Here is a 25,712-nt window from a genome sequence, read left to right on the forward strand (position 1 = left end):
GAATCGGAGCTCAGCATTGATTATTCATGCCAGGAAAAAGCCCCTCCACGCCTGATGGCTTTGCCCATTGGAGCTCTCTAATTGGCATGAGAATCCAAAGAGATGAGAGGAAGGGTGAATGAGAGAGATACAGAGCGCGCAAGAGGATCGTTGCGCACACCAACGCGTGAGAGACTGGGGCTGAATTTCCCTCCAATCGCTGTTGCCAAGGCACTGCACCAAAACACAGCAGCTTTTTCAACGTCAATCTTGTTCTCCTTAAATTTTGACGCCGTCTCCTAACGTTTTGTCCACGTGCCGACCATGACGACCTTCTATTCTGGCCATGAGTACGGCATCCAGAGAGCAGACAGCTGTGAGAAGAGGAACGACTCTCATGCTCGAGTCCACCTCAGGCAGAACTCGCCATCCTCCTCCATCCTTAAGCAACCGCATCTCCAGCAGACGGTGAGCCAGGAGGGCTGCTACAACTCTTGCACCCTGCCCTTGAACATAGGAAAGACCAGAACCAAGTTCCTCAATCTGCGTGACAGCGTGAAGAAAAGCCCCACCAAGAGCACGGCCAAAGTGAGTGGACCAGGGGAGAGGTTTTCCTTTTGGGCCTCTGTGTCTTTCGATAAGGTAAGTTAGAGGATAAGCAGCTCCACGCTTTGGACCTTAATTGACTCGGGATGCTTTTCTACTTCTTGGTGTTATTAAATTAGGTTCCTCCTTTACACTCATGGCTGGTGTGCTCTCTTACATTTTTGTTGATCTTGATATATCTCATTCACTATTGTGTCTCTTCAATCTACAACACTGGACGCGGTACTTGTCAGCTCCTTGTTGTTTTCTGTTTTTTTACTGCATTTCTTTGTAGTTTTTCTGCCCCGCATTCGCTTTATTCTCTTAGCAAATTTTTGGGTTGTTGCATTTTATATATGCACCTTTTTTCCCCTTTCAAATGTCAGTTATCATCAGGTCGACGCCAAGCTTCTTAAATGCTAATGTGTTGTTTTTCAATAATCCCACAATTAAGGGTCTATAGTGGGACGCCAAAGTGGAACTCCAGTCGATGGTATTGACAAGCCCTAATTTTAGTTTCCGTGCAGATTGCGTGTTTGCAGTTTAGGCACCACAACAATTAAAGTGGCATCAGTATTGTTTAAAATCAAGCAAACCCTATATATATGGGTCAAAGTCAAGAAGGGGTTTCATGCATCAAAAAAATAAATGTGTAATACAGTTTTTTTTCTGCTGGTACAGTACATTAGAATTTTGAAATCTTTATACTTTGCTAATATCCTTCAAACCACTAGGTTTTTGTAGTTTTTGTAAGGAAGTGAAAATCATATAATAAGATTTAGTATGATCACATATTCGTTTATATTTTTTAATAGTTACAGGTCAGAATAAGTATATTGTTTCATTTTTACATAAATATATCCATTAAAGCTGAATGACATTTTGCCAAAATATTGCCATTGTTCCCTTAATTGCAATGTTTTTGTTATTAGTCTGTATCGTTAAATTATTTTCAATAATATTCCTGAGTAAATGACGGCAGAAGCAGATGTTGAAAAACAATAAGCATTTTATTATACGGTTCTGATGCTCCCTGCCATGCTTGCTTAGCTTGTCACTTTGTTTCTGACCTGCTTGGGCCCCAATAATTAATCCTTGCAGCTATATTTATGAATTCTTTTTGTTTGCCAACATAAATGACATTATCAGGATGAGTCTTTTGGGTGGAGAATCCCCTCAATGGTCTCTTTTGAACTCTCTGTTCAAAAATACTGGTAAGATATTATTCTGACAATCATAATCCTGAATTCCTTTCTCTTTTCCTTGCTAAAGGCCCGTTTACACCAAGTGTGATAACTATAATGATAATGATAAAGTGAATGAATAAAAAAATCATTCTAAGATATTGGCTAGTTCAAAAAAATCATTCTAAATATAAAAGAATAGTAGAGTCCACAACACAACTACAACGATAACGGCACAGAGAAACGATATCGTGGGATCACTTTTAGAGCCATTTTTTTCCAGCTAATAAATGATAAAAACATTGACAGCCAATCAGAATCCATTCCGCTTTAAAGAGCTTCAGCATTTAAAATGGCAGATGACAAAACTGCAGTACATGCTTAGAATGAACAGTGTTATCATTCATTGGTGTGGATGCTAATATAGTTACCGTTATAGTTATCTTTATAGTTATTGTTCTTAAGAGTGCCGCCCTAGATACTGGATCTGCATTTGCTTTTTGCCATTTTACAGTGCCTTTTAACGTGGGCATCTAAAATGAATCAATAACACAAATTAAACAATAAAAAAATGCATTCAAATTGTAATATTTATTAAGTTTAACAAATGTTTTCAGTGTTAAACATTCCTCTTTATCTCTAATATGAATAAAATGCTAATTTTTTTTATTTATACAGTGATATTGCCATTGTGTAATAAATGACACTTTGGTGTAACAATTTATATATATATATATATTTATACTAACCAAGGCTGTGTTTATTTGATTGAAAATACAATAAAAACATATTTATTATGTAATCAAAATGTAATTTATTCTTTGTTGGCAAAGTTGAGTTTTCATTACTCTAAGTGTCACATGATCCTTCAGTGATCATTCTAATATTCTGATTTGGTGATGAAGTAACATGTATTATTGATGCTGGTTAATATTTTTGTGGAAACCATGATTTTATTGTAAACTGCATTGTTAGTATGTACTAAAAATGAACAGTACTTCTAGATCAAGGGTCTTCACCCGGGGGTCTGCTGCTGTACTGCAGGGGATTAGCCAATTAATGTTTGATCACAAATCATTTTTTGATGACTGACAGCTTTTTAGTCTTTGTAAAGGGGGTGGACTTTGTTTGCTTTTGAGGTTATATATATATAATCCCTTAAAAAAGTTTAGTTTTTCATGGTGCAAAGAGGCCCGACAGCTTTTACATGCTGCAAAATTTCGGATGTGACATCTGCATATAAATGCGGGATTCACTCCGAAATTGCAATTGACAGTGATAGCTAGCACGGGACAAAAATATGACATGTCAAAATAGATACAGTACGTGCAATGTAAATGCAGACTAATAGAGTAATAGAAAAATATTTGTATCAGAATATTTTTTCACAATTTTGAAATTCCATTCCATTTATTTGTAAAAGTAATGACTTGTAAATAATCTTAAATGTCTCACTGTATATTGTTTTGTTATGGTGGAACCGTTGCTTACACATTAAATCTGCACTTTACTGGAGAACCCTCACTAATTTCAGATACTCAGTGCTTTGATTCTTAATTGTCCATCTCACAGTAAAATTAAAACTTTGATGTTTTAGTTAATTTGAGGCTAAAGTTCAGGTAAATGTTTAATTGTCCAACTGACTTGTAAAATTAAAATGTATGATTCTGCAAATCGATTAAAATAATTTACAACAACTGTGAACAACTCATGAATTTTTATCGCAACATGGAAACCTATAATAAGTGTTTATATTCAGACTATTTTAGACTGGTACGGCCATTCCAAACTGTTTTCAGTGGCAAAATGAATGAAAATGAAAACACAGATGTGTGTAAATCCTAGACACTTTAATTTCTGACTGAGTGAAATGCCTAAACTTTCTTTGTAGATAGATACAGCGTTAATTGTGAAATCTGTGCATATTGTACATCAGTGGCTGAGAATCGCCTGTGATCTCAGTTGGGGGATTGTGAGTGTTATGTCCGAGTAAGTCCAATTCCTCCAAGCCATTCCCCAGGCTGGATGTCAAATAATGACGTGGACATCTGCCCTGTCATAGTGTTACAGTCATGCTCATCATTCTGCTTGTCGTCACACAGCTTAGTAAACAAGTAGCAAGAGTCTCAAGAACACTCTGTGACCACAAACAGATGCAACTTCACTGCAGATGTTTGGCCTTTAAATGCCTGTTTTAACATACTTAAAGGTGAATTCTGTAGTTTCTGCGGCGCTAGTGGCACCTAGCGGAATTAATAAAATAAAGCATATTTTCAAAACAACATTGCAAACACCCCTTTCATGCATTGCGCCTCCCCCAACTGAAACATCACATAGAGCTCTTTTTTTCTTCACATAGAGCTCTTACAGGTGCGTGTCTCAACAGGTGAAAGTAGGCTACCTTTTTAATAAAAGGTCCAACATGTAGGACACCTTTTAGCTGGCTTTCCTGCGAGAAACCCATCTACATAGTATTGATAATTTATGTCTTAATCATGGTTGGGAGGGGCAAATCTTTTATTCTTCTTGTCACAAATAATATCATAACAGAATTGTTCATCATACTTTTTCCCCATTTGATTACTTTTTTCTGGATAATGGTTTGATTCCTAGAGTTCAATCTTGTGCATACCGAAGTATTGTCATATCGGATCATGCTCCTTTAACTCTTGACTTGACTTTTTTGAACTTAGCCTCTTCTTGGAGAAATTGGCATTTTAATATTTCTCTCTTGGCAGATGAAAACTTTGTCTCCCTTAAGCTGATCAAATGTCTTTCTTTTTAAGCGTCAATAAATCAGCAGACGTCTCCGATTCAACAGTGTGGGTGGCTCTTAAGGCATATGTAAGAGGCCATATTATGTCTTATGCCACTAAAAAAAGAAAACACTAAAGAAAAGCAAATCTTTCTTGCAAATGAGATTTCTAGGTTGGATGAACAATATGCCAGGTCTCCTACACCAGACCTGTATAAGAAGCGTCTTAAACTGAAATCAGAGTATGATTTGTAATCTGGAAAACTACTGGCTAATCAGCTACGTAGGATCCGCACAAAACAAATGGTCTTTTGTTTGGATAATCGGGAGGCCACAACTTAAAAAAGCATAATTAATGATACGTTTAGAGACTTTAATTCTATTTTGTATGTCTTTGACTAGGAATGCTCCAATCAGGATTTTTTCAGCTAATACGACTACCGATTACTTGTCATGATGATCAGGCCAATACCGATCCCGATCATTCAAACTTTATATAAGTGATATGTAAGCTTTTTTAGATAAAGTAATACCACAGATGTTTCCTTGGTTATATTATTTACAGTAATGTTTTAATTATTTTAATTGGGTATCAAATAAATAAGCACAACAAATATTTTAAATAGGCCTTTTAAAAAAGAGCTTTAGCAAAAGTCGTCACCTTTATTTAGCGCTTTATACAATACATATGGTTTCAAAGCAGCTTTACAGTTCAGCTGAAGTAAGTTCAGTGTTGATTCAGGTCCATTGTAAAGATCGTCAATTATTAAATTAGTTAATTGAATCTATAAAGCAGATAAATGCTGCAAAAAAATTATGTCAGGCTACCCCAGAGCACGTGTTCTCTTGATACCAAGAAGGCATTTGATAGGGTGAAGTGGGAGTACCTTTTCTTAGTTTTGGAAACATTTGGATTTGGCCCGGCCTTTCTTGGATTAAATTGTTATATAGTGCTCCCTCCGCAGTAGTCCTGACCAATAGTCTGTACTCTAGACCATTTAATTTGTACTGTGGGACTCGACAGGTCTGTCCTTTAAGCCCATTTATTATTCACTTTAGCCATTGATCCTTTAGCAATTGCCCTACACGAAATTCAGCAGATTACTGGAATTACCCGTGGTGATGTTGAACATAAGGTAATAACAGGTCAGGCATCTGATAAAATTGATCTTTAGATAAAATGGAGTACTTTTTCTAGGAAGATCATGGCAGACCACTCTCTGGTGTCACATGGGACCATATCCGACCCTGTGCAGGTCCACTCATCCATCATCAGTGTGTGCTCGGTACTCCCTTAGTCAGTTGAAAGTAGTACATAGAGCTCATATGTCAAAAATGTAATTAGCTCAAATTTTCCGTGGTACTTGTCCCATGTGTAACAGATGCCACTAAATTAGGGCACTATTGGCTATCTGTATTTGACACTCTTTCAGCTCCAGCACAGGTTAGTGCCTGAGCCCCTGGTGATAATATTTGGAGTTGCCCCAGAAGAGTCATGGTTATCAGCATCAATGTGTAAAGTCCTTGCTTTTTCTTCCTTGTTAGAACGTAGAGCAATACTACTAAAGTGGAAGAGGCTGCTTCACCCACTCACATCTAGTGCAAAGATCAGATTCTCCTTAAGAGGATCGGAAAAACAATTCCTTAGGATCTGGCGCCCCTTCATTGATTATTTTGATCAATGCCTTATTATTGACAATATTTCTCTCTATTAAACCCTAAATGGATGCCAAACCAGTGTTTTTTATTTCTACATTTTTGTTTTGTTTTACCTTGTGCATATAAGTGTGTGTTTATGTGTATAGGTACAGTATGCAGATGCTACTTTTCAATTTTTAATTCTTATAGTAATCAATGTTCAGCATGGATGAAATCCCAGGGATTTGTTGGTGAGGGTCGAGGAATTGTTGAATCTAATTTGTATTGAAAAACTCATAAAAAACTTTTAGCAGTGTTGCTATGTGTCATGAGTAAACAATTGAGTTTGTTTACGCAATCATTTACTCACCCCCATGTCATTCCAAACCCATAAGACTTTCGTTCATCTTTAAAACAAAGATTGTGGTATTTTTAATGGAACCTGAGAGATTTCTGCACCTCTACTGAAAGTCCATAAATGCCTCATTCATTCATTCATTTATTCATTTATTCATTTATTCATTCATTCATTCATTCATTCAGTACATAAAGACTTTACCGGTCTACTGACATTTGTTAAGACATCTGCTTTAAAAATTAAAATCCACATGAGAACTTTCGTTAACTTTACAATAAGTAAATCTACTTCACCAGCTAATTACTCCTCGACAGTGATGCCATAGAGATATACAGAGCGACCGCAAAAACAGAAGTTCAAAGACTATTCTAAAGATGGCTGCACGCGTGTTTCTCTGGCGCATATGATAACATTGCATTTTTGCTTTTATTCACAGATAAACATTGATCAACACACATCAAATATGGTTAACGGCAGCTCAACTGTACTTGCTTGAAGTGCAAACAAACCTCATTTACTTGCAGAAGCACTAATGTACCTGCATGACGCACGAGAACAAACATCATTGTTCTTGTGTGTCAAGAAAGCAAGTTTGGGCTTACGTTTACCATGTTTAATGCACTCAATGTATGTGCGTTGATCTATGTTTATATGAGAATAGAAGCCCAAATTAAATCTGTTAATCATATAAAGTGACCGTGTCTTATCAAAAGACTATTAGTAAACCGCTCAATCCATATGGATTACTTACAATAATTGCAATATCTTTATGAACTTTTTGAAGCGTGAAAGCTTTGGTGGAATGGATAGCTATTTGAGTGAACCATCACTTTGAACATGTTTTCTTTACAGTTTTGTAACAAGCTGGACATTATAAATATATACTAGAACTCTAGAGTGACTTTGGATGTTTGCAGTGGCTTTGTTGATTATATCAGGAGTAACTGTACCATGTGCAACTGGGTGGATTATGGCCGTATTCTCATTCACATGCTCATTTCCATTCTCCCCTCATCTGAATTCTTCAATAATCACTAACGGAGCGTCTCACATCCCCCCGCCCTCCACCTTCAGATTTGCTTCAATCTAGCACACATTCTCATACAGACACCTACTTGCACCCATCCTCCATGGCTGGTTCCTGTGCAATGATGTGCATTGTTGTGTTGTTGTGTATGTATATGTGAACTGACCTCTCCCCTTCCATGCTATTGTTCAGCAGACAGATGCTGTCCCACCCTCCACTCTCATAATCCCTGTGATCCCAATCTCCACTGTCCCTGCGGAGCCCGCTGTCATCTCTCCATCGACGTCACAGGTCTTTTTTTTTCTTTCTCTATTTTCCCACTCACCCCTCCCTTCTTTTTTTTTCTCGCTCTCTTCCTGTTGGTCATTTTTTCTTGATCCCTGCCATTCCACTGCTCGTTGATGGGGCTGAAGGATTATCGGCCCTAGAGTCGGGTAAAGTACCACGGCTCCCCTTGACTAATAGCCTCTGCGTGTCAACCAGCCGGAGGAAGTGGAAAGCTCCACAGAAAGACAGACAGACAGAGAGATTGAGCGAGCGAGAGAGAGAGTGGATTTAATTTTAGGCTACTTTTGGCTCGTAATAGCATTCATGCTTCAGCATTGCATGTTCTGCAGTATAAAATGCCATGTACGTACTTATGCTGGCAGTGCTGTGTTAATCTGGTGTGAATGCCAGTGGTGGTAAATGTAGCATCATGTGGAGAGTAAGTGAATATACCTTTGCTGTGTAGAATGCTGCAAGCTTAACACATCTTTTCCTACTTGCTGCATCTACTAAACGCTTCCCGTTCCAGGTTCAATTTGGATGGAACTAGAAATGTGCTGGAATCGATGCCTTAACTGGACTGTTTTCTCTTGCAGGCAAATCCTCCCCCTGTCGTGGTAAATACAGAGAGCTTGGATTCAGCTCCATATGTAAGTTTTCTTTTCACTTATTTACACTTTATTAACTTTTTTTTCATTTTGAAATTCAGAATTCCCTCAGACCAGCATGCCACATAGTTCTATCGGTTTCCTTTTTTTAAGCAAGCTGTTATTGCCAAGTTACTTTTGGTGATACCAGCAGAAAAAGGTGTAATACCTTTAAAATCAGGTGGCATTCCCATTTTGCTTATGTAATGTCATGGATTTTCAATAGAACCTGGATATTCAATAAGAAAAAATATTGGGTGGCTCTTGACTTTATACATCTCGAATTGATTGGATTGAGTGGGCATCCTGTACCAATATGGTGACTGGAATGTGATGCCTAAATACACTCTTAAAAAGGTGGGTACAATAGCTTGTCATTGGGTCAGTACCGTCAAAGGCACATCTTTGAACCTCATTTACACCTAAAATGTTGTTAATATTATCCTAAGGGTACATAGTACTTGTAGCAAAAAAAAGTAATATTATTAGTAATAATAACCTCAAGAGTTCATATTACAACTCCAGGGTACTAATATATCTATTTTAGGCATAAATAAGGTACAAAGGTGTTCCTTTAAAGATAGTGCCCCAGTGACAACCTGTTGTGCCCCTAAGGGTACAAATTTGCATTACATAATACAATAGCTCATGCAGCCAAGGTGACGTCAGCATAAAGCCACTTTAGAGGCGGAGCAAGTTATTACATTTTGATGAAAGATCATGAAGACAATAATGTAATCATATCTGAGGTACTATAAGTGTACTCAATATCTTAAACTCATGTTTTATCAAGATATATTTTCTTCAGTCATATTTTATTTATTGCACTATGTGCTATTACTGGATTCTGTTTTGTGTCACTGTCACTGACTTGAGTCTAGTACCAGGGTAGCTCTGGACCTTCAATGTCATGATAGCGTAGACTTTGGAATATCGTTTCTAAGGCCCATTAGTCTAGTGTGGTGTTCATTCAGCACTGTAGTGAACTGACATCTCTTGGGTTTGTTTTCCACTTCATTTCCCTTGAGTCTTCCTGTGGAGTAGTGAGGTCAGTAGTCTTGATTGTGCCACTCAGGGCCACTACGTCTGTTTTTCTCATCAAGCACCACACATTCAACCTCCACTTCAGCCTTTCTGCTGGATCAGCAGTGCTGCAGGTTCTGGGTAGCATACAGAGCCTCATGGGACTTATGTGATCGGGGACCATAATTGACTCCTTGTGGAAATTATTTTGTGAAGGCAAGTGGGGTGAGAATAATGTTTTTAGGTTTGCTTGTTTAGAGGAAACTACATTATGTTGGCGGTGTTGCTGTGGCTCAGTTGAGATGAGAATTAAATCAGGCTAATATCTCTATAATTTATTGAATTTGTTGACTTGAAGATTTAAAAGGAATCTGCACACCTAGTCATAAATTAAATGGCAAATTCAAAGTAATGTGTACACTACATTTCAAAACTTTGGTGTCGGTAAGATAAAAAAAAGAGGTCTTATACTCACCAAGGCTGCATTCATTTGATCAGACATACAGTAAAAACAGTTACATATTGAGAAAATTTATTAGAATTTAAAATAACTTTTTTTTCAATTCATTTCAATATATTTTCAAATGTAATGTATTCCTGTGATTGCAAAGCTGAATTTTCAGGAGCCGTTACCCCATCGTCAGTGTCACATAATTCTTCAGAAACCATTCAAATACGCTGATTTGGTGCTCAGTATTTTACTGTATAGTTGTGCAAAGTTTACTCCTGCTGAACCAAAAGGTGTACATTGTGCAAATAGTTAAGTCCCTGATCTTAAGTACTAAATACACTTATAAATAAATATCACAATATAAATATCAAATCTTGAAAACTACTAATCACAAATAAAGTGAAATCAATGAATGGAAATGTCCTTGCTCATTATCTTAATGTACAGGGGGCTTTGTGAGTGTGGCACTGTCTATGTGCTGAGATCAAGCCAGACGCAGCCAGCTATAATGGTAATGAATACGTAGGCTCAATTCCTCTATGCATTACATAATCAAAGCTGAGTTCTTCTGGAAAATTGCTTTGACACATATTGTATGGACATATTGCAGTCACATATTGTATAGACACTGCGGTTTAAGGGTAATTTTTGTCATTTTAGTGTCAGGAGGTTTAAATAGACGAGTCTTTACCATTCACAATAATGAATCACAATCGTACACCTGAGTATATATTAGCACCGTTTGTTGCTTTTGCAATCTGAAGGAGTGTTTAGACCCGGAAATTGTAATGTGTGATGTCAGACTTAACTGATTTAGTAGTAGTAATCTTTATTTGTCCCTATTTATGCAGCATCAACAATAAAATACAAACTGACATAACACGAGACATCACAAACACATGAACTACAAAAACCCAGCCGTACATCAAATTTTCCTCATAACTTTAAGATGCATAAAAAAAAGCCTAAACTTTAAAATTCACCTGTATTCACCTTATGCTTCAAATGAGTATTTACAATCAAAACTGCATTTGACACAAAAGCTCTAGAAGCTCCAACAGTCCTCCACTTGGGGACTATATCGTCTTCCCGAAGGGAGGTGTTCAAATTCCAAATACAACATGTGAGATGTATCATCTAAAATAGTCAATGACTTTCTAAGATAGTTTTTCTCACACAGAGCAGACAAACTTAACTGTACAGAGCCTGTAATTTTTTTACCCTAGGTTAACAACTCTCTGCAGTTGTGATCTGCTTTTGATACTTGATCCATACAATAAACAAATCATAGCAAAGGTTAAGACTCATTCAATAAAAGATCTATAAACATGATCAGTATAGATTTGTTTACATTGAAAGACTTAAGCTTCCTCATAATATACAGTATAACTGTTTCTGAGCTTTTGATACAACAAGATTTTTATTTTAGTTTAACTTTTCATCTATAGCTGTACAGGTACTTCTATAGCTGGAAAATCGTTGCCCTCATGCATCGAGTATTGGGCACTCAACACCCTGTTGCCGGTTTGTGGTTTGCTCCTCCTTGGACCACTCTTGGTAAATTCTCACCACTGCTGAACAGACCTTACCGTTTCAGAAATACTCTGACCCAGTCGCCTTGCCATAACAATTTGGCCCTTGTCAACGCCTTTTCTCCTGCATCCAACACGTTACGAGAACTGATTGTTTGCTTATACCATTTAATCCACCCAGACCTTGTTAGGAGATGATCAGCGATATTCGCGTCACCTGTGACTTGTCAATGGTCATAATGTTTTGTTTATAGGATCAGGATATATGGCAAAAAAAAAAAAAATCAATAAGGAATCAATATATGGTCCCTTAAGATGCATTCTCTTTGCAGATTATACACCACGTGATGGCAATATGGACCTCTGAAGCAGCTTCTTTGAAGCAGTTACCAGTTTCATTCATTGTTTTGTTCTTCATAATACGAAGCTAAACATGGTTACAAATAGGGATGCACAATTTTTTTGATGGATTGATTACTGGCCAATATTAGAGTTTTTTATTTATTTACTGGATGTGTATTGGCATATATTAGATACATAATTATGCATGTTCATTTCCTTTATTTTATCTCTATACCATCAATGCTTTCTTAATCTTTATTTTTTTCTTGCAGTACATTATAATGTTGTAATGCTTAAATTCATTGTAGCATGTAAAACGACTGATTTTAGTTTTTAGATTTATTTTTTATTTATTTACACAAAATAGTATATCATTTTATTATCTGCTATTTATCAGTTTTCGGCGATAACAAGAAAAATCATTGTGAATCCCTAGTTATAAATGCTTTTTCCAAAATGTGTTTATCACCAGGCTGTCTCCATAACCAAAGTTGTTTTAAAGAAAGAAGTAAAAAAAGAAAAGAAAAAAAGAATAAGATTTATGGAGTTTTACAGGTTTACTTGGTCTGTTTGCATTAAGTTTTATTTTCCTGAATGAAATCTCATTGCCTCCCTGTATACCCAACATGCAACAGTCTACTAAACAATCCATGAAATGAATACAGTTCTCCTGTAAAAGATAATGAATTGAGTATTGAAATATGTAAAGAGTCTCTGACATGTTGTTTTATTTACAGGTTAACGGTACCGAGGCTGACTTTGAGTATGAGGAGATTACACTGGAAAGGGTGAGTGGACAGACTAGTACTGCTTTTGTTCTCTGGTTTCTCCATAAAGCAGTTCCTAAGGGAAGCTTTAGTTCAAAACAGAGCACGTTTTGCATGAAAATCAGTAATGTAAAAGCTGTCGTGCGATCCCGGGAGCGCACTGGGGAACCGAACTCGAGGCTACCTGTAGTAGGTGGTCTGAAGTGGAACTGTGGTGTGATTCACTTGAATGTGAAAGCAACTCTGATTTGGGTCCGCACTTGTTCGAGCAGTAAAGTAACCTGCATGTGTGTTTTAGCTGATGATGATGTCACTAGTTCAACAAAACAGATATAGGGGATGACAGTGGTGATTTACCCTGGATATGAGCGAGAGTGAATCTGCAGTGTAATCGTGCAGCAACAGAAAGCCACCTTCATTTAACACACATACAGTAAATGCAAGTCGTTCACTCTGATGCGCATAATAGCACCAAAAAAAAACCAACAATATATTGACCAGCGTTCTGTTTTCAATTAAGGAGAGAGGAACTTATAGCTCAACTAGGTGGTGTCAACTGCATGTCAGCGTTCATTTTAATGTAATATAACAAAGACAGACAGATTTTTTTTCTTTGAAATAACATGCACCAAAAGGTCATTCACAATAATCTGGTAAAGTAAATGTGGTTGGTTTTGATTTAGTATTGACTGATAACAATTTGCATAGCATACAGGACAATAACAAATCTGTAGATTAGAGCTGAGCAGTGTGCAGATGAATCTTTTCGGGTTACTGTGTACTTCTCCCGCAGCCATTCCTAAAGTACAAGCGGATACGCAACCAAAGCTTTAAATACCCCTCTGCAGTGACTCCATTTAACAGCTCAAAGTCTGTCAATTAAAATGCAATGCATCAGAGCCATCAGCGCTTGAGAAAGAATGAGAAACGCTCTCCCGACTAACCAACTCACTCCATCTCTGCAGAGTTACCAGGGAGGAAAAAAAGAGCACCATCTTGCCTTCCACAGTCAAGACTTAATCCCCGACTCTGCCTAAGGCCCCTCCCCTCCCCTTCTCATCATGCTTTTTTTGTGACCCAATTCAGCACTGCTCTGTAGTGCACATTTATTAACTCTGCATAAATAAACAATGCTCCTCCACAAGCTGTTGTCAGCTCAACTTTAAGCCTGCTTCTTAATCGCAATAACAGAATAACTTGATGTTGCAATCCATAACTGGAGCACTTGAGGTGTTTTTTAGTCTGGGCATCGTTTCTTCATCCACTTTGTCTTGTTGGCTTATAATAGTTAGCGTGTGACCAAAAAATCCACATTATTAGAGCATTCTTCTAAACATGTTTTGAGTATCACTGTAAAAGGCAGTGAAATAATTACAGTATTAAGTACTATAACAAATTCTGGTCATTGTTATTGACTGTGGGTTGACTTTAACTGTGGTAAGAGCTATTTCTCTGTCCAGGGCTGCAACAACAAATCAATAAAACCAATACAAATACAATACATATCAATGTGAAGCTAGTTGACAACAGAGCAAGCTGTAGCCATTTTTATTGTGGCATTTATTTTAGGACTGCTAACAATTATTTAGATTATTTCTTCAAATCTTTTTCTGTATTTTCTTAAACATGCAAATCTACCTCTCTGTTCTCCTGCAAGCAATGTGCAAATAAAGGCCATAAAACAGTTCCAAATGTATGAATGTAGCTGCGCTATACTGTACATGTGCAAAAATGTTTAAAATATAAACATTAAAAAACTGCAACTTTCTCAACAATGTTAAAGCACCATGACTAAATACATTAAATTATAGATGTGGGATTTCAATTAAATATTTTAATATAAAAGTAAAATGCAAGTTGTGAAAGTTATGCACTGAACTCAGGCACTTTAAATGGTACAGTCCATACCAGAGTTTTATTAGACGTGGCCTTTGATGTCAACAACAAAACATATAGGGAAGACGTATTAGCTGAAATAGACTGTTGTTTTAACTGGATAGCAAAACAATCTTTTATATGTAATTTTCCTGAAATGCATTTACACTAGGGGTGGAACGGTACACAGAAGTCACGGTTCGGTTCATACCTCGGTTCAGACATCACGGTTCGGTACGAGTTCGGTACAATGGAGGGAAAAGCAAAACAAAAATGCAGAAGGCAATTTTTTATTTTATTTTGCATGTCTCAGGCTGTTCCACCAAAGAAAAATAAATTTCTTAAGCCTTGTATTTTTTAAATAAGTTGTATTAATAAAGTAAATGCATAGAGCCAGTTTATTTGTAGTGCACTGACAATAGTTTTATATAATTAGTTTATTAATTAAATTAATAAAAAGACAAAAAGACCTTGAGATATGTTTGGTAATTGTACCTGAATGAATTTAAAATTAATTTGCTATATTTCAGATCAATATAATCATAATTATACACTAACTTTATTCTCATCTTAATTATAAATAATTTATTTCTGTATAAAATAATACTACCATTAAAAACACATTTGATTTTATATTTAATCAATGTTGATAGAATGTGTAACTTAAAAATAAACAGATTAGTGCTCTGTTTGAGAGAAATATTTTTTGCTTTTAAACAGTGTGTGTGTGTGTGTGTGTGTGTGTGTGTGTGTGTGTGTGAGAGAAAGAGAGATTTTGGTTGGGTGACAGTTGTAGGTTACAGTTTGACGACGAGTTTACAGTTTGACAAAAGTACAATGTTGTTTTATATTGCGAGTGTACACAAATATAAGTAAACACTTTGCAGTTTGAATGATGTCCTGTATGAACAAAATGACAGAGTATGTTTTTATGTTTCCACTGTTCGATCGCGCCCGCGCCTCTCTCTCACACACACACACACACACACACACACACACACGCACACACACAACATATTCCCGGGGGGTAATCCAGCACCCGAAAAGCATACCATCCCCGGGGGCTGCCATTGGCTAACAAGCCATCACCTACTGTTAGCATTCCATTGACTCCCATTCATTTTGGCATCACTTTGACAGCGAATAACTTCTGAGGCGTTTAAAGACTCTATTTGTCCACTGTTTATTTCTAAAGAAACACGACAATGTATAAAAGGCTCCATTACCTTGTATCTTACGTTATGGCCCCGTAGAAGCAGTTTTTGTAAAAATAGGCTAACGATTGCGTCATAACCACGCGACTCACTGGAAATTACCGTATAGACAGGAGGAGAAGCTCGCAGTCAATCGGGGGGACGTGGAGGCATAAAGTCCGATAAAGTCAAGGGAGAAGCCCATAGAGAGTCATAAAGTTGCTCCTAGCTCCTAGCATGGACAGCTCCAGCTCATGCTCTCCGTCTCTGCAAGTTCCGGAAGGGAATGATTCAGATTTCTCTTGGCACAGCTACTTAGCCTGGTTAAAACCAGACCATTCTCAGTAGTAACTGAGTTATGGTCTGGCAAAGCTCTGTAGACAAATCATTACCAACGGACGTCGCTCAAATGCCTCTGGGCGCAGTTGGATAGACCTAAAACCAATCAGAGCGATCGGCATCGTGTAAAGCCATATGCTGCGTCCCAATTCGCCTAAGTTACACTACGCCATAAAAGTATGTACTCTTTTTGTGAAGAAAAGGTATTTACTTTTGAATGTGTAGCAAAAAAGTAGCCAAGCTTTGGGACATACTACTTCGTCATCTTTATCGGACGGATCTGTCGCGTGCATCCTGTCACTTAAACTGACCTGTCAATCATCGTGTCACAGTTAAAATCCTCTATTAAATCTAATTTAATTTCCTACCGTTTTGGAGAGAAATGTAGTAGCACGTTCATCTGCCAGTGGGTCTTTCATGGAGGCTGTCCTCATGTGTTTGCAATTTGAATATAATAATGCATTTAAAAGTTGAACGGACGTCGCTCAAATGCCTCTGGGCGCAATTGGATAGACCTAAAACCAATCAGAGCGATCGTTATCTTGTAAAGCCCGCCTCAACGTTTCTGATTGGTGCCGCGATTTCTAGGCCATGGAAATGGGCTTGAATGAGCTCTTTGCCAGACTACTTCTCGAGCAAATCTGAATTTGCCGGAAGTTGTCTGGGTTTTCCCAGGCTAACAGCTACTAGAAGACTTACAACTGTCAGACAGGTTGCTCACGTCACATCTACGTCATCAAGCTCAGTTTGAGTCTGCGCAGTACGCTCAGCCATCAGGAAGTGAGTGCTTCTAATTTGCTTCACTTTTCTCCGTTGAAGTCTATGGGGTCGCTGTATCCATTTCTTTTACTGTCTATGCATATTCCAGCATTGCAATCTTGACATCGCAGCCTGTTCATTATAGCCACGGAGCTTCAGAGCTAAGGCGGAGCTACAGATTAGGTGTCCCTAAAGAACCCGCGTATCTAACAGTAGTTCCGCATTACATTAATTAAATTGCATGCGAGTTTTATTTATTTTTATACCGTGTATTCTCTGTGTATATTCATGCACCGAACCGTGACGCCCGTACCGTTTCGGTTCAATACAAATACATGTACCGTTCCACCCCTAATTTACAATTTCATTTTTTGTTATTACCGCACAATGAATGTAGCAAAATTTAATTAATTGAAAATGCATTGCTCAACATGCTAATAACGTCAATCGCTTATGTGTGTCAGCGTCTTCAAGTGAAGGTTTTAAGCAAACCCTGTTAATACACATTTAGTGTTGCACATTAAACATTAAATAAAGAATTATTTCTTCACTTATGCAGTGTATATAGTATATAATTTTGTACTGTGTGTGTGTGTGTGCGTGGATAGCCGTGTTCGTCAGCCACCACCGAAGACCATTTTTGGTCTAATGGTCTAAAGTCTAATGGAAGTTCAATTAAATTAAATTCACATTTATTTGTACAGCGCTTTGGAAGTCTATGGAAGTCCAGTGTGTGGGTAGTTTTAAGCCAGTGTTTACTAAAATTATCCCAAAAATATGGTGCATTGGTTCCTTTATTACTTTGATCAAATTATAGAATGAAGATAATAGCCTAAATAAATGAAATATGACACATTTTCCAATGCATTGCTTTCATATTTATTCATTTTCATTTTGACCGTTATAATTTGGCTTAAAATGTATTTTCAAACGCATTGCCATTTTGCATATCACTTTGCCAGTTGATTTTAGCCAACATTATGTTCACATAGTCACTGACCAAAGCATAGATTGATGTTTTAATTGATGTTCCTCCAGAATCTAACTTAAGGTTTCCTCTCCTCTGCTGTGTAGGGGAATTCAGGCCTGGGCTTCAGTATTGCCGGTGGCACGGATAACCCTCACATTGGTGAAGACCCCAGCATTTTCATCACCAAAGTCATCCCAGGGGGCGCCGCCGCTCAGGACGGGAGATTGCGGTAAGGCTACGGTTATCAAGAAAAAGCTATGGGTCTCACATGTTTCCTGGTTTATTCTTGTTGCTTTTCATACTTTAAACAGTTAAACAAAACATTACTTTGAAAATTCCATGTGGTCAATGAAGCAGCAGTTTTTTAAGCATCGTGTCATAAGTGCTAAAAGTAGTTAAAATTTTAAATTCTACTTATTGTTCTATTCTGTTGTAGTGGGGAGAACAAGTATTTGATACACTGCTGATTTTGCAGGTTTTCCCACTTACAAAGCATGTAGAAGTCTGTAATTTTTATCATAGGTACTCTTCAACTGTGAGTGACGGAATCTAAAACAAAAATCCAGAAAATCACATTGTATGATTTTTAAGTAATTAATTTGCATTTTATTGCATGACATAAGTATTTGATACATCAGAAAAGCAGAACTTAATATTTGGTACAGAAACCTTTGTTTGCAATTACAGAGATCATACGTTTCCTGTAGTTCTTGACCAGGTTTGCACACACTGCAGCAGGGATTTTGGCCCACTCCTCCATACAGACCTTCTCCAGATCCTTCAGGTTTCGGGGCTGTCGCTGGGCAATATGGACTTTCAGCTCCCTCCAAAGATTTTCTATTGGGTTCAGGTCTGGAGACTGGCTAGGCCACTCCAGGACCTTGAGATGCTTCTTACGGAGCCACTCCTTAGTTGCCCTGGCTGTGTGTTTTGGGTCGTTGTCATGCTGGAAGACCCAGCCACGACCCATCTTCAATGCTCTTACTGAGGGAAGGAGGTTGTTGGCCAAGATCTAGCGATACATGGCCCCATCCATCCTCCCCTCAATACGGTGCAGTCGTCCTGTCCCCTTAAGGTTGAAAAGCATCCCCAAAGAATGATGTTTCCACCTCCATGCTTCACAGTTAGGATGGTGTTCTTGGGGTTGTACTCATCCTTCTTCTTCCTCCAAACGTGGCGAGTGGAGTTTAGACCACAGAGCTCTATTTTTGTCTCATCAGACCACATGACCTTCTCCCATTCCTCCTCTGGATCATCCAGATGGTCATTGGAAAACTTCAGACAGGCCTGGACATGCGCTGGCTTGAGCAGGGGGACCTTGCGTGCGCTGCAGGATTTTAATCCATGACGGCGTAGTGTGTTACTAATGGTTTTCTTTGAGACTGTGGTCCCAGCTCTCTGTGGACCAGGTCCTGCCGTGTAGTTCTGGGCTGATCCCTCACCTTCCTCATGATTATTGATGCCCCACGAGGTGAGATCTTGCATGGTGCCCCAGACCGAGGGAGATTGACCGTCATCTTGAACTTGTTCCATTTTCTAATAATTGCGCCAACAGTTGTTGCCTTCTCACCAAGCTGCTTGCCTATTGTCCTGTAGCCCATCCCAGCCTTGTGCAGGTCTACAATTTTATCCCTGATGTCCTTACACAGCTCTCTGGTCTTGGCCATTGTGGAGAGGTTGGAGTCTGTTTGATTGAGTGTGTGGACAGGTGTCTTTTATACAGGTAACGAGTTCAAACAGGTGCAGTTAATACAGGTAATGAGTGGAGAACAGGAGGGCTTCTTAAAGAAAAACAGGTCTGTGAGAGCCGGAATTCTTATTGGTTGGTAGGTGATCAAATACTTATGTCATGCAATAAAATGCAAATTAATTATTTAACAATCATACAATGTGATTTTCTGGATTTTCTGGATTCCGTCTCTCACAGTTGAAGTGTACCTATGATAAAAATTACAGACCTCTACATGCTTTGTAAGTAGGAAAACCTGCAAAATCGGCAGTATATCAAATACTTGTTCTCCCCACTGGAATTGGTGTCTTAAATGGCCTCTAAGACAAGCATCTGATCAGGGTCATGTGACCACACATTCCTTGTAACAATGTTAATTTTTTTTATTTACTAGTGTGAACCTTGATTTAATGTTATCTAATGCAATGATGTCCAAACATGTTTTAAATGTGTCCAAATACTAGGATGTACATGAGGACAGCCTTCAGTAAAAACTTTTTAAAATATCTGTTAAAGTCCCTCTGAACCAGAAATTACAACCAACTTTACTTCAGTTTTGTTATATTTTCCAAGTGAAACAGAATATTGAATAGAGGGCATGGTTTTATTTTAGCGCTCCTCCTCTCCATCCCTCTCTCATAGCAGACTGAACCCAAGCTATCAAATTGACGTCATCAGAGAAGGAGCGCCATTCCAGAGCAGAAGCAAATTTTCAGATTTTGATTAAAGATTACCACGACAAACACATTTTTTTCTATGTAGTAACGGATTAATTGTTCAAGACAAGACTAGTAATGTGCACTAACAAACTAAATGGGGTCAATTTTGATTTCATGAGGACTTTAAAATCAATTCGATATGAGATAGTATTGTATTGACGATTGAGCGTTGTAATAGATTTCCTCCTCTTGCATGTTTTGTTTGGGATGGATTTTTCCTGTTTTGGAGTGGTTACTAAGTGATGGAGCCCTCCAGTGTCTCACTGCTGTCAGAGGCTCATTAATCCAGCGCTACTGAGGTCCTGACAGCATCACACTGACAGCTCAACACACACACACAGAGAGAGAGAGAATTTAAAGAGCCAGCCCTACCACTGACTGCATGCTTTTTATGTAAATTGAATTGTGTGAAAGAGAGAGTTAATTAATATATGTCATAAGAGATACTTTGATATGCTTACAGACTGTAATGTATAATTGTATAACTTCAGTTTGTTCCGATGGACTTGATAACTTACTTTTATAGCTTGTAATTTTTCATGCCCAGTTAGAGCTGTCACTGAGAATTGAATTGTAGTCTTGGTTAATGCTCAAAGTTTGTATCCTCTATTCTTGTGTGAAGATGCTGTGTTGAAGTTCTGCATGTATGTTATCAGGTCAATTTGCATGAACATTGACAGAGCAGGCAACATTCAAAATAAAGAACATTGTACGTCACCAGGAGACTTTGTATTCGGTAACAGCTTGACAAAGCAATCCTCATCAAGATGTAATGCAGTGTCCAAAGAAATCAGTGTAAAACATAAATCTAGCATAACAACAGAGTACAAGATTAAGTACTTTCTGCTCCACTAGCGGCACTAAACAATGACTGTTGTTTAATCAAAGAGAGTCCCACTCAACTATTGGTTGCTAAGTGTTGCTGTGTCTGGCTTGTCTGGATGCTCAAACAGCATCTTGATAGTGTCACAAAGCGACAATTTTTATACATGTCTGGGAAATCAGTTTATGAATGGCTTTGTTTATGAGCTGCCTTTGCATATTTAAGGAAACTCCACCCAAAAATTAAAATTCTCTCATCATTTACTCATACCCTCATGCCATGCCAAATGTATATGACTTTCTTTCTTCAGTGGAGCACAGAGATTTTCAGAAAAATAATCAGAATCTGTGAGTCCATTTAATACAATGGGATCGTAACCCAAAAGTTGACGCCTCAAAAACCATACAAAATTAACACACATGACCCCAGTTGATGAATCAATATCTTCTGAAGCAAAACGATTGGTTTGAAATGATAGAAGAAAGAAAGTCATACAGGATAGGAGAAGTTACAAACTTCAACTCTAGAGTTTGCTGTTGATGGTCAGTTTGCCTTTGTGATGTCTTGGTTTTGTTCGCTGTACTTGAGAAACAACACCGAAGGTAACTTTTTGTCAACAGAGTAACAAAAATGTATCCGGACACTTGATGATTCTTTTCGGTTGAACAATGTGAGTAGTTAAATGGGATAGTGATGTCCACGCACCTCAGTGTTTCTTGTGCATGTGTTTGACCTGTGCTTTATTCCACACAGGGTGAATGATGTGATTCTGCGAGTGAACGAGGCTGATGTCAGGGACGTGACCCACAGTAAGGCTGTGGAAGCATTGAAGGAGGCAGGGTCACTGGTCAGACTGTATGTCAGGAGGAGAAAGTCTGCATCAGAGAAAGTCATGGAGATCAAGCTTATAAAAGGACCCAAAGGTACAGTAAAACCAACCAACTCCTCATTACTGCCGTTGATCGTTGCATCTTATTTTAGACTTTTAACAGTGTAACTGGGATATTAAAGGTCTTGCCAATTCTAAACGTTAGGTCAGTTTGTAATTTAGATTGGTGATCTTGGGTAGTCAGTTTTTGGGATTCTGTGTTTCACACTGTTAAACGATAGGTCCGTGCTTATTTGTGTATGAATTTGGTTAATAACATTGATTAGACAAGTACAACATGTGGAGCTCTCAACATCTTTGTGTTTGAACCTCTTCATCTATTTAGTTAGCATGTTTTCCATCACTGTTTGATGTTTACTTTCAGCATTGAAAGCTTTTTTTAGAAATAGTAAAAAAAAACAAACAAAAAAAAAAAACATATTCATTAAATATTCATTATCTTTTTTCAGTTGCAGAAATGTTTATTTCATTCTACTACACTCAGAACATTGTGGCACCACATTGTTTCATTTCAAAGTGTATAAATGTGGGAAACATTGCTTAACCCAGGTTTAAAAGCAACTTTATCCCAGAGTTAAAACTATGCTAACACCCAGGGTTAAGAATAGCATGAAAAACCTGTAATTATGCTGGTTTTTTTTACACTGCAGTGCATACAATACATCTTGTCAATCAACAATGAAATTATTGATCAGAATTAATGTGCGTCATGTTGCAAGTCTTTAACTTCACAATAGACTTGACTAGTTTCTAATGTTCTAAATTGTTATGTACAGTTGTAATCAAAATTATTCAACCCCCATTGCAAATCAGGTTTATTGGCAAAATGTACAGACTTTTAGCTGTTTGCAATGAACAAATAAAACAAAAGTAATTGAAATAGCTCAACACAACAAATGGGTCAAGTGGTTTCCCCAAATTCAACTGAAAATGCAACTTTTAATGACTTCTGCAGTCTCAAAATTATTCAGCACTTTCATGGCAAGCATCTTTAGTACTTAGTTAGTAGAACAACCTTTTGCTATTATGTCTGTACATTTTCCCAATAAACCTGATTTGCAATGGGGGTTGAATCATTTTGATTACAACTGTATAAAGTTATAATTGTGGCTCTTGCTCTTTTAAAAAGGATAAATAGCATATAACAGCCATCCAAATGTGGCATTTTCTAGGTATTTATTCCTCCTTAATCGAAACCTCTAATCCTTCCCAGCATTACACTGAGGAAGCAAGAGTTCTGCTAAATCATTTCTGTTTCGAGTGTACTGTTGTTCACACTTTAACTAGAGACCATAGACATTGTCCCCTCTTGGGAAATTATATATATATATATACACACACACACACAAACATACACACACAATATGCAATGGGGCTATTTTAAGGCCAGCCATAAAGTTTCCACAACACTGCAAAGACTTTAAGCTGCTGTTGCCATGGAAACATTCCCCTCCCATGGTTTTATAGACAGTTTGTTGTATAATTTATGCAACAATTTATTTTTCTGTATTCAAATTTAAAGATTACAGCATAGCATTTTTATGGCTTGTGTGTGCGTGTGTGTGTGTGTGTGTGTGTGTGTGTGTGTGTGTGTGTGTGTGTGAATGTTCATTATGACAGATATTGCTGATTATTTAGCTACTAATAATAGCTTTTTTCTCATATTGTCTGGTTGATTTTTGCATGTTTTAAGTATAGTGCCAAATGTATTAGAGCTAAATATAAATGTTGTTGTCGCCATCAATTAACCTTTTGTTTTTCGTCTGTATCTTTGTTTATCCCAGGTCTTGGTTTCAGTATAGCAGGGGGTGTTGGGAATCAGCACATCCCAGGGGACAACAGCATCTACGTCACTAAGATCATTGAAGGTGGAGCTGCACACAAAGATGGGAGGTTGCAGATAGGAGACAAACTTCTTGCTGTAAGGAAAAAGCACAGTGCTTATTGCTGACCATGTGCTTGTTAAGTACACTAAAGTCTGTGTTTATGTGTGGTTTGGTGGTCTTAGGTGAATAGCTCCTGTCTGGAAGAGGTTACCCACGAGCATGCCGTGACTGCCTTGAAAAATACCCCAGACGTGGTCTACTTGAAAGTGGCTAAACCCAATAGTGTCTTCATGAATGACAGTTTTGCTCCTCCTGACATCACCAATTGTGAGTTCCTCTTTAAAATGACCTGACTAACATCAGAAAAGTCACAGATTATATTCTTATGGTATGAATTAATGGTAAATACAGTGAAGGAGTTGTCAGGTAGGCAGATATTTAAAGCACAATGTGTCGCAAAGTCTACAGTATCTACTAATAGCACACATGCTGGATATGAAGAATGAGGTAGGTAATGTTATGCATTAATACCATTGAAAAGCTCCCTCAAAACATCTCTCAGTGCCACTGCACATAAGCCTCGATGGAAACATTTGTAAAAGCTGTGAAATGTGGTGGTGGTGGGGGTGGGATAAAGTATGGTACTTGTGCAGACCAGATTGTTGCGTGCGGTGTGTGAGGCCCATGCCCGGCAGTGAGTGTATTGATCTGTGCTCTGCTCATAGCCCTGCCAGCAGGAGCACTAATAGGCCACAGAGGGGAGGACTAAACTGGTATCGATTGCTCTTGACTGAACGTGCCGCCCCCGCAGCCATTAAAGCCTACGTTGTGCTTAAGTGCAGAGGTGGTGAAGTCACCGCTGTTCAAATGCCCCTCTGTGTGTCTTCCTGCCCTTAAACATGAGACTAATGACTCAGAGTAATGCTGAGGGCTGGGATCTCCCTGACAATATCATCTTTATGTGTCAATCAACTAGGGATGTGCAAAACACACGTTCAAAATAGACTAGTTGGTTAGTTGCCTGAATGACTATTATACCAATTGATCTTAAGGAAGCCCTAATTAGGCTAATTGCAGGTTCACCTGACCCCATTTGGATGTATTTTTTTTCTGGGGGCATTTACACAGGATTCATTCTTACAAACAGCTAAACCAGTGGTTCTCAACCAAATTTCCAAGGGAGGTGGATGACTTGAAAGTATTTAAATTAATAAATTATTTTTACTTTATTAAAATAGTCTGTAATCTATAAAAATACACTAAAAACACTTGATATAAGGGGTATACAAATTTAAACTGAAAACATTTCCCATTATTTTTCTCAATATATATTGTTTTTATTGAATAACACAGTTACATAACTTGAAAATGAATCTTGGTTAATTATTTTAAGCACTTTAAAATAAACCATGCTAATTAAACCATGGTTTAAAGTCAAAAAGCTTGAGAACCATTGAGCTAAACGGGAAGCAACCTTTTGAGATGCTTTTTTGTCTGACTACTGGGGCTGTTAAATTATAATTTGAGTTTCGAATATTTGTCGAAGGCAGCCTGACATATTTAACTATTGCACTCTCGTCTCGCAACAGAGAGCCGCGTGTTTAGAAAGCCATGTTAAGTTAAAAGAAGTTCAACTTAAAAAAAATAAAAATCTCTGTGTGATCATCAGTTCTTCTCTTTGTATTAAACTATGCATAAATAGGTGTACATGATGCTGTTTTATTCATAATTGTTTATGCAATTCATGAAATTATATTTGATTTATAAATGTTAGTTTAAATGTTATGCAATTTTTGGACAGTCAGTCATGTTATTTGTAAACAATTTAATTTGGTGCATTCATATTTTGCACATTCATTGCTCCCTCTTGTGGCCTCGGGAGACAAGTCAAAAGCTTTTTCCCCCTAACTGAAATTATGTCTTTTAAATTTGAATATAATTTGAATATTAGTCATATTTTAGAATAAAATTCGAATTTAGTTTTTCAGCCATTTTGACAGCCCTACTGACTATTTTTAACATGTCTAACAACTAG

The 25,712-nt window shown here is 37.7% G+C and overlaps 1 protein-coding gene across 41 annotated transcripts in view; it reads left to right on the forward strand.

Moving 5' to 3' along the window:
- Window positions 1-25,712, forward strand: part of dlg1b (discs large MAGUK scaffold protein 1b) — a 133,017-nt gene that overhangs the window by 69,947 nt on the left and 37,358 nt on the right. For 22 of the 41 annotated variants that reach the window (XM_079877324.1, XM_079877327.1, XM_079877298.1 and 19 more), the window contains 7 exons: window positions 7,719-7,817; window positions 8,390-8,443; window positions 12,526-12,576; window positions 17,796-17,920; window positions 21,716-21,885; window positions 23,636-23,772; window positions 23,860-24,004. In XM_079877324.1, the coding sequence (XP_079733450.1) occupies window positions 7,719-7,817; window positions 8,390-8,443; window positions 12,526-12,576; window positions 17,796-17,920; window positions 21,716-21,885; window positions 23,636-23,772; window positions 23,860-24,004 (781 nt within the window). The remainder of the gene's footprint in view (window positions 1-7,718; window positions 7,818-8,389; window positions 8,444-12,525; window positions 12,577-17,795; window positions 17,921-21,715; window positions 21,886-23,635; window positions 23,773-23,859; window positions 24,005-25,712) is intronic. The other 19 variants (XM_079877316.1, XM_079877317.1, XM_079877322.1 and 16 more) reach the window with 2 other exon arrangements.

Source organism: Squalius cephalus (assembly GCF_949319135.1).
Source record: "Squalius cephalus genome assembly, chromosome: 7".
Lineage (NCBI taxonomy): Eukaryota > Metazoa > Chordata > Actinopteri > Cypriniformes > Leuciscidae > Squalius > Squalius cephalus.